General features: G+C 32.6%; 1 protein-coding gene across 1 annotated transcript in view; it reads right to left on the bottom strand.

Moving 5' to 3' along the window:
* LOC119830039 (filamin-A) overlaps window positions 1–10,909 on the bottom strand; it is a 62,008-nt gene that overhangs the window by 15,424 nt on the left and 35,675 nt on the right. Inside the window, exons 21-30 of the mRNA XM_038352869.1 lie at window positions 8,204–8,343; window positions 6,302–6,427; window positions 5,404–5,524; window positions 5,122–5,195; window positions 4,317–4,473; window positions 3,455–3,663; window positions 3,072–3,251; window positions 2,557–2,631; window positions 2,160–2,319; window positions 964–1,127 (exon numbers count right to left, since the gene is read on the bottom strand). Coding sequence (XP_038208797.1) covers window positions 964–1,127; window positions 2,160–2,319; window positions 2,557–2,631; window positions 3,072–3,251; window positions 3,455–3,663; window positions 4,317–4,473; window positions 5,122–5,195; window positions 5,404–5,524; window positions 6,302–6,427; window positions 8,204–8,343 — 1,406 coding nt within the window. The remainder of the gene's footprint in view (window positions 1–963; window positions 1,128–2,159; window positions 2,320–2,556; window positions 2,632–3,071; window positions 3,252–3,454; window positions 3,664–4,316; window positions 4,474–5,121; window positions 5,196–5,403; window positions 5,525–6,301; window positions 6,428–8,203; window positions 8,344–10,909) is intronic.

Genomic DNA, 10,909 nt, shown 5'->3' with positions numbered 1-10,909 from the left:
GGGCGTGCCTCCCTCAGACCCCGCACCTCACCCCCTCAATAGAGGCTAATCGCTGAACTCACCTCGCCTTAACGTCTTTGTCGTCAAAATTGAATCAAATGTAGTAAAGATGTGACAATAGTAATAGTAGTAAAAATAAGTATTTTTTTATTATTATTATATACTAGCGGTCCGCCCCGGCTTCGCCCGTGGTACATCTATAGCCAGATCCTGATTATAAACGTTAAATTTTTTAGGTATAGATGAATATATGGATGTTTGTAAGGTGCTCTTTCACGCGAAAACAGTTTATCGACGCCCACTTCACAACGGGCCGTGCAGCAGAAATCGTAATATTTTAATTTCACCACAACTTCAAAACTAAACGTCCAATTATAATCATTCAAAGACCTAATATTATCAACATAAACTGTACTTATTGATGAAATAATTTATTTTGATAAGGATTAATAGCGCGAGTAAAATAAACGCGTTTAAATGTAGTCCAAAAAAATTCAAGATTTTTAAATAAAAATGTGGTTGTTGTGCCTCACTCGACATAGATAGGTATGGTGTGTCGCGGACTTTTTTGTAGATATTTATAAGATCTACAATTAATTCTAACATTTTATGGTTCTATCTTTTGTAGTTTAGGCAGCGTACGCAAAATAAGTAACTTCATTGGTTGATTTTTTTCAGTTAATCGAAAATATCTTACGGAACCCTATTTTTTTTCAAAATAAAATATAGCCTATGTTACTCGTGGATAATGTAGCTTTCGAATGGTGAAAGAATTTTTAAAATCGGTCCAGTAGTTTTTGAGCCTATTCATTACAACCAAACAAACAAAGTTTTCCTCTTTATAATATTAGTGTAGATAATAAAACAGTTTCTGATCTGAAAATATCATTTATAAAATTTAAAATTAATCGTATCAAGAACAACAGTTTATCACATACATATTATAAACATGGCACACATAACAAAAAGCAATCCTACCTTCAAATGAAACGGGCTAGCGGGTATGGGCTGCGAGTCGACCAGCACATTCAAGCGGTGCTCCCCCACCGCTCGCGGCACGAACTCCGCGCGGAACGTGCCCGCGCCCGCCGCCGACACCGCGGCCGGCACTGACGCGCCGTTCGGACCTACGCGCCAACATCGCTCAGCTCACCGCTACGCCCTAACTCGCCCTAACTCTATCCTCTATATACCCTATGATACCCAACCCTTACTTACACCGTCGCTTACTATGCACCGTCATGCGTTTAAATGATACAAGCATGACTCACTGATAGCTACCAAAATCCCATTTTTAGCTCTAGTGATGTACTATATACTTTTTTTTTAATTTTGAATAATTCATGAAATTGTTAGAAGTTAGGGCGAAGCGGATGAGCTTTTGTAACGTGATATGTTATACGTGTTATCGATCGTAACTTATATCTTGTAAATAATTTTTATAATACCATTATAACGCTATGAATTTAACAATAAACCGATTACCTTAATCTATGTTAGTTTAGGATAGCTTATATACTAATAATAATAAATATATGAATACATCATTATAATTGTTTAAAAAATAAGAAGATTTATGTGAATTGTTAGTAGCAAAGCTGCTATTTTTACACCTAGGTATATCAAAACTTCCTAGCTTTCTACTTTCGTCCCCTTAGACCACATTATATTAATTGGATTTGATTCATTCAATGCATTCAACAACTTTCATTCATTTTTTCCAGCCTGCAAGAAAATATTGTTTGCTTTATAAATCATTACGTTTTTTTTTTATTAATTCATCTAGTTCATCATTTTTAAATGATATTTTAAGTTTTGAACACATTGCCGTAAATAAGAAGTATTTTTTATACTTTCGCAAATTAATTACTCTGATAATTTTATACACTTGAAACATAAATGCACACAAAATATTCATTTATATTTATACATTGACTCGGCAGCAAACTTCTTTCATGATAAAAATTGCTCATGTGACTTTACATTTCTGACAAATGAATGTAATTTTCTTAGAAAATAATAATGAACTATGTTTGACATACAATCCCTAATTTATTGTATCAAAGTTAAATAGAACCAATAGTTTTTACTTAATTTACAGTTAAGGCATGTATAACATTACAGTATTAATACTTTACATACTTATGTACAATACTCACCCTCAACATTAACTTCAATTTGTTCCAGAGTAGCAGTTGAGTGATGTAGTGTGAGGAAAGTTGGTTGGTGCAGTGGCACAGGGCCAGGCAGGGTCACTCTTGCTCCACTCACACCTCCCTCCGATACATCTATGACTAGTGGACAGCCTGGCACTCTCATCTAGGGTAATATATTTAAGAAAATATCAGCAAAGCAAGAAATCCTTGATCTATAAAGATTGGGCACTATCAAAAAACAAAAATTTACTTCTAAATAATTTTTTATCATCCCATTTCTCTGCCGATAAATTCTCAGTATGTATTAGTTACTCATGTAAAGCCAAAAACGGATTAATATTTAATAATAATTTACCACACACTTTTAATAATCATTCATCAGTGTAATTGTATTACTTACTTTGTTAAATGATACATTGACAACATGTTCACAGGCTTCTGTTGGTGTAAATGATACTGTGAACCTTGCATTGCCCTGAAATAAAATAAAAGTGATTTAATTCAATGTCACTATATAAACCTACATCACTATATAATCTATATATGAATATTAAGATGTATGTGTGTGTAAAAGTATACACATGATGTATAATTACTTTCTAGTAGTGTTTTTCAGGGGTTAATTGATAAGTCAGGCTTAGTAAGTGATTTCTTTAAATACACTTTATTCGACAACTTTGTTAATATTACAATACACATATTTCTAGTTATCACTGTTTCACTAGGAACGATTAAAAATATATGGTGGAGCTTGTAGTCATCCATTTAAAAAATGGCCAATTAAATTCAAGTGATCCCTATTCCACTCCATATGATTTTTCATTATATGACTTTTATAATACATTTTTTTTAATTAAATTTTTATGTGGTGAATTATGTTATACTATATAATATATATACTTAATTATATTATACCTGTGGGTGCACTTGAGTAGGAATATTTAGTCCTCTTGCTGCTACTGTGATTTCAAGGTTTCCTTCTCCTGCTTGTGCTGCGTCCACTGCAAGCTGAACGGGTACTCCAACTTGAGCCAATGATCCCCCACTCACACTTACTAGTTTACTGTCATATGCTTTACATATGAAAGGAGTTCCCTGCAAACGATAATCTTTTAAATATATATTTTAGAATGTGATGGCTGAATAGAGTAAAACAAATTATTTGTACAAATGAATTTGACATTCAAGTCTTGCATTCAAACAGGGTGCATTTAAACCAACCAGTTAGAAATATAAGGATTATAAAAGCACAGGGTTAACTAGACCCTGTCATATACTTAAAATTATGTTCAACTTACCGGTACCGGCTGATTGTTATAATGAGCCGTTAATGTATGTGGTCCAACATTCTTAGCTGTGAAGCTAGCCACTAAGCCGGATACTACATCTCCAGTCAGACGAACTGGAACCTCGCCTCTTGGTCCTCGCACGGTAACTGTTAGTTCACCACCGCCAGATCCTTCCACGCGAACTGAGCATGATACTAACTCGCCAACCGGTATCAGCTCTATTAAATAAAAAATGATTTGAAATCGTAGTATAAAAAACCTAGGTCCCTATGTCTTCCGCATAGGAATTCTGGATCTTTGATAATTTTATTTAGATAGATTTATGTAGGTAGTTGTTACTTTCCAAGGTTATACCTGACTTCAAAGATAAAATGTTTAAAAAAGATGTAGTCCGTGGACTCTAGAAACATTTTATTTGTTTACAAATCAACTGACATTTGACTGTCAAATGACAAGGATGACAAGTGCCAAATATGATGGGAAGTTCTAAAATTCTTATATTCTAAAATTCTTATGTTCTAAAGTTCTAATATTTTTACCGTGGATTCCCCACGGTAAAAATATTTCCAATAGATGATTAAATTTGTGATTAATCTATGGTTACCAGTTACACAGGCGAGAAAGTATGATCATTCAGATACATCTTTGAAATTTTGAGTATCGCATGCACTCCATGTTATTATTTTTTGTTACGCAGTATAGGCAAAACATACTAGATGGTGCTTACATACTTTCAACATTCAACAATTTATTTTATGAAAACATTGCACAAATTGGTGTCAATTACATTTTATTTTAGATCAACATAAGTTAGGTGAGATGTCCTAATTGTATAGATATAATATAATATTTCAAAGATAAAATAACTTACCTATTTGTGACGTATCAATAGAGACTCTTTGCGCAGGTGCTACATGAAAAACAAAAGGCGACGAAGGCACTGGTTCTCCATTAAACTTTATGTCAACACGGTGTGGCGTTGGGGTTTCAGGCCTCCAAAAAACGAGGCAACGACCACCGCCCACAACCTATATCAAAATAGAAATTTCGTTTCAAGAATTATACTTTCCAAATATAAAAAAATGGGAGTAATCCATTTGTTTGATTTATTTAGTTTATTTGGATTTAATAAGTAAAATAGTATAAAACAATTATTTAAGCGTAATAAAATTATGATTCGCTTTAAAGTAAAAAGTCTATCGAGGATGTTTATGATATATTCATCAAATTCTCGATAAATTTAAAAGATAATAAAAAAAATATAAACAAAAATATTATGAGATATTAAACGACCTCAAGAAGACCTATCGATTGAGGTCATTTTGGTCCCAAAATTCAATTTATGGGGTGGAAAATTTGAGGAGATGATAAAACTCTTTCGCGCAAAAACAGCTAATCGGAACTGTATTTAAGGTAAGTTAAGCGATTATTGTCTGGATTAGTACTTAATATTATTATGCTAGGCACATTTTAACCGGGCACCATGCGAGTGACGACGCGAGTCCCAGCTAGTGTTCTATATTTGGCCTTGAAGCCGATCTCTAAGATATATTATGTTTATATTAATTCGTGTAAGTCTAAGGTGAGCTTGAAGAATAAATTAATATTGATATTTGATATACATAAGTATGATTTTAATAATGAATATGTAATTGTTGTAATACTTAAGAGCTTACCTGTACATGATTAGGAACTTCTCCTTCGTTGATTGAAATTTCTAACTGTCCTTCACCAGCAGCACTCGCATCCACTACAAAAATTAAGACATTTATAAAGTGATATAAATTCAAGGCAATATAATGTCCGATGCATAATAGATACAATAATTGAACATGACAAGAGAAACCTACAATGGCTATAACAATAGAAAATATTATGTTATCTCGGATAAATTTTACTTTTGATTTGATATTATTATGAGTATTCTTCATATCTCTAAAATCATCGTGGGAACTCACCTCTAAATTGGCTTTGTTGTCCAACTATAGCATTACCCACGTCAGTCACTTTGATGAGACTTGCGTCATACACTTTTGCGACGAGTGGTCCAGCGGCTAATTTTTCTTCTCCAATCGACACCTATCATTTAAAATAACTTTTTTTATTTATATACAAGAAATCATTATTTCATACAAATGGATAGATAACAGAGAAAATTGATGCATTTTATTTTTAATGGATTAAATCGGTATACCCATATATTATTGTACTGAATACTGACTGCGAACTGCGAACTCATGCTGAAATACTCTAGTAAAAGATTTCGTGCTATGTACTGATTTAGCTATGCGTATAGTAATTTACCTGAAAGCTTTTCGTTTTTGTGTTTCAACTGCGTACGTCACAAAATTACTTTTACGATCCGGGTGTAAAGTGAATCTGTACGGTTGCCCTTTAGCTGTTCTAATATTTCCGATGGTGAAGGTCACGAATCTCCCCCAGTTTGACATTTATAAATACATAGATAGGTATACGACACGGTGCGCATACAGGTACTTAGAGTAATAAATAGACAAAATTATCATCCGGTAATTTCAATGCGTATCTATGCAAATGGCAGCCGTGTCTCGATTGTATAATTCCCTTTTAAGTAACGGGATCCGTTTGTACCTAATTAGTTATATCATTAATCACTTGAAAAGTCCCGTATTAACCATACATACATAAAGTTTGTATGTTCTACATCCATATGATTTATTTAAATTAACTTGATATATTTAAATTAAGATAATACACATATTATTATTATCGCTCATAGAAAAGTTTCTAAAGAATAAAAAACCCCACACTGCAGATTCGTTTGATTAATGAAGGAAAGGGGGAAAATGGTTTTACATTACAGTTGACAAAACTTACATCGATGAGATGTGTGCCAACTTCTTCAGGCGTGAATTCGATACGGTAGACGCCGGGTCTCTCTGCCACATCCAACACTCTGGCCGTTACATGTCTTCGTGACGGGGCTGTGACGGTCACACCAACCTGTACATGGCAATATTTTGATAACAACTCCTGAACTATAAACTTAATGTGTGTGTTTATGGACATTTTAACAAATTCTGTATTAATATATGAATAAACCCGTTGCGATTTAACAAGGTTATGGATACGAGATTAAAGTAGGTAGGTATGCGGGCGTACTGAAATAGTCCATATTATTTAAACTAGTGTGCTCTATTTGAGGTATTAATAATTATAAAAAAACGTATCTGAACCGTAAATTGGTTGTATGAAAAGATTTTAACATTTTTTATCGAAAAGAAGGAGCAGATTTTCTTTTTTATGTGTGTTCATAGTTTATGAACCGACTTAGGTTGATATTTTTTATATGATTTTGACAGGCCATAACATGAACGCTACTAATAAAGTAGCATTAGCCTACCAGTCATTTAGTTGCACTCTTAAATTAATTTATGTTATGTTTTATGATGAAAATTTACTTTACTGCACTGAAAAAAAAATGAAAAGCTCTTTATAAATATTTCAAAGGAACATAGTTGTGTACATAATTTAGTGGTCAAAACAAAATGCTAAGAGAGAACTTACTTTTCTTTCTTTACTTAACGATGTAAACCAAGCACACAACCTCGTTTAAAAATATGATGTGAAAAATATATAAAAGCTTTTGTTTGCCCTTTGCAGTCCACTTCCTCCACTTTCCCAGAAAATATATCTGATTATTTTGTAGCTTTTACAGGATTTATTACATTTTTATTTATTAAATATTCTTATTTTAATAAATCTCAATGGGCGGTACTGATAGCAATTAACATTCGTTGTGTTATGATAAATTGAATTTCCATCTTAAAGACATGTCATACATATTAAGAAAATGAATAAATGTTCGTTGGAGCTTAGTATGATATCTACGACATACAATTTTATATTACGTTTTATATTTAGATGTAGATATATAATATTCATATTAATTTTGAGTGGGAAGAATTGTAGGCGTACAGAGGACGTGGAGGAAGCAACAAATGAAAGTTCAATATCAAACGTATTTAACGCTACAATATCACCGCCACATATTTTCTATTAATATCATTTATCAATATTATAACCTAATTAATATGTCATATGCATATGGATTGGTTAGCTTGATACCTATTATTAACCGAATATCCATTGGTAACATATTTGTTTATCTAACATAGCAACTATTTATTAATCTATGACTTAACTCGAAATAATGAAATTCCACGCTACATAAAAGGATTTTGTATTTATATTAGGGTATAAAACCTACTTTTTTACACAATGCCTTTATTACGCTTATAGAGCTGGTATGATGATAAACGATGCCATTATAATTTACCGATCCTGAAATATTTTAATCGATTTTTTAATTCATGTGCACATTAGCCAAATAACCACTGCTCGAAATGATGAAGAAAAATATAGGGAAATCGGCATATCCACGAATTAAATGTCATGTAATATCTTATAACCTGCACTTGGTGAACTAATATGACTTCTCATATGGGGCATCCGTGCAGTGATAACAATTGTGAGCTGATGATGATGAAACCATAAAATGAAATATATCTATTAATGTAACTGTCCAAACACATTTACACATAGAATCTTTTTTACATATAGATTTAAGAACAAAAATTTTCATGTTAGCACTTATACCTACCCACGACTTTTCATTAATTGCTGTAGTACATTGACATTTAAGCTGTGACGTTAGATACCTACCTACATAGCTATGTGAGGATATTTCATAACATGACTTTCGTAAAAACCTTTTACCTCGTTTTTGCTAAAACTGGATGCGCCGGGTGATGTGGAAATCTCAAAGACGGCAGGCACCCGTGCGGGGATCAGCCTGGTCGGTTCCCCTCCGCCGCCGCCCGCCGGCCCTGCCATAACCTCGACTTGCCACGGAGATCCTGCAAACATAACAATATCAAATTAAAACTAATGTATTAATTACCATTGTAAGATTTATACTGTATCCATTTCATTGTTAATTATGTATATATATATATATATTAGGTATTTATGCACATGAAAGAGCAACATGTAATATTATACTCGTATCAAACTGCCAAGGGTAGGTAAATAGTTAAAGCTTATATTGTTCATATAATCGTTTGATTCTTGTAAGGTATTTTAGAAACAGTTCAAAACGGAATTCCATGATTTACTTAAAATTCACATATTTATTAAATCTTTTGTTTTTAATTAAATTCCTTCCAAATTACATTGAAATGCAAAGTGGATATTTGAGCTAAACGAATGATATAAATACAGAAAAAACACAGTATTGTATAATAGGGTTACAAATTACAATCACTATGAAGCAAACAAAAGAGTGATCAATCATTTTGTCAAATTATTTGTAGCGGCTGAAGTAGGTAAGTGAGGAAACGAGAAATTTATGCAAATAGAACGCTCAAATATTACCTTACTTTGACGGAATAATATACAATAATGCTTAAAATTTTGAATATTAATCTATATGAAAATTTGTAGAGCATTAATTTGACTACGTATTTCATATTTTATCCAGTCAATAATTATTGAAAATGTATGTTATACGAAATATGATACGATGTAAATTATATAAAGTATCTTATAAAATATATTCTTTATATTTCTAATACTATCTCGCACAGAACCATTGGCTAAGAATTGAGGGTCGAATATAAATAACATTCTTATACTTTAAACATAATTCTTAAAGTAGTAAATATTGTCGTTTGTCTTAAATTTGTTGCTATTTGTCTTTTTAATCTAACCTGTCACGTTTCGTTCCAAAACCCTCAGTATTATAACCAAGACGAGAAACAAAAGTAATTAACATTAGAAACATTGAGGAATGGAATCTAATTATAAATGGCGATGAGAATACTGTTCGCATAATCCCTTTGAGTATTTTATTTAATGCAGGCAGTATTATTCTCCAATACTTATAGGTACGTGTACTCAGTACATTTTATGAAATTAATGAAAAACAACAATAATATTGTTCTGACAAATTATCTTTATTTATATTTATAGCGATAACAGTGATTTATTAAATACTAGCTGCGCCCCGCGGTTTCATCCGCGTAAGTCCGTATCCCGTAGGAATATCGGGATAAAAAATAGATGTTGGCCGATTCTCAGACCTACCCAATATGCTTACCAAATTTCAGAGGAATCGGTCAAGCCGTTTCGGAGGAGTATGGCAACGAAAACTGTGACACGAGAATTTTATATATATAGAAGATGTATAAATAAATTGATTTTTGCCTTTTCGTAGGTAAAACAAAATATTAATTATTAATGTGGAACTCATCTCATACTTCTAATTAAACTTGGTATTCGCCCGAGTTGAACATGCAATGATTCTTAGTATACTTAGATTATTTAACTAGATTGTCATCAACATGGTAATTGAATACGTTTTAACATATCTCATTTTGCATAATATTATGTTAACTTGATTTTACCCGTTACTGTCCTAGAATTTTCGCTACACCAAACTTAACGGTTCACAGGTTTGCATGCCCTTGCTAATTAGTAGGGTAACTCGTAGTTCGACTACATAAATATTTAATTACACATTAGTGTATTTTAACATATTTGTAATTGTAAAGCGATGCATCTGATAACTTTGGTACTACCGGAAAGCATTTCGAAGTAGGTAGATATTTAAGAATGCGATATGATATTATTAATGCGAGTATGTGTTTGCTTGTTTATCTTTCTTTCATGTCGCAAAGGAGCGATTTTATGATATTACTAGCTGCGCCCCGCGGTTTCTCCCGCGTAAGTCCGTATCCCGTAGGAATAACGGGATAAAAAGCCTATTTTGCCTATATGTTATTCCAGTTGTCCAGCTATCCACGTACCAAAGTTCATTGCAATTGATTCAGTAGTTTCACATCCTTACCAACTTTTGCATTTATAATATTAGTAGGATAGTAGGATAGGATTTTGTGCCTGAAGACAGTTAGGAGGCACTCTCTAAAAGAAGAGAATAGAGAATGCCATAGGCTACTTTTCGTGGTTTTGTGGTGAAAAATCTCATTCCCATGGAAATTTTTTGACCAGGCGGGCGAAGCCGTGTGCGAAGATCTAGTAGTAAAATAAGGCTCGGCAAAAATCAGCTAGCATTTTATTATCCCACGTTTGAAAAACTATAAAGGTTTCTTAACACGAAGTATTATTCCGTAACATGTTTAGAAAGGGCCATAATAGAGGATTTCCTTTTTTCTCAGAAGATCCACGTAAACTTTCTATATGATTAACGTTAATTTCACAGCCATACGCACTAATAGTTTGTCTAGCCTGGTTTTGCGTTATCATATAGAATTAAAAATAAACTCAGTTGTTTAAACGCACTCAGGTTAGAAAACAATAAATAAAATTTTATGAAAAAGTGCCCCTGAATATGTACTTAGTCTGGCCATAAATACTGTTACACTTAATTATAAAAAAATATTACATTTGAATTTCGAATCTGTC

Source organism: Zerene cesonia, chromosome 11 (genome assembly GCF_012273895.1).
Source record: "Zerene cesonia ecotype Mississippi chromosome 11, Zerene_cesonia_1.1, whole genome shotgun sequence".
NCBI lineage: Eukaryota > Metazoa > Arthropoda > Insecta > Lepidoptera > Pieridae > Zerene > Zerene cesonia.
The sequence above is the reverse complement of the archived record's forward strand: the minus strand, read 5'-3'. Positions and strand labels throughout refer to the sequence as shown.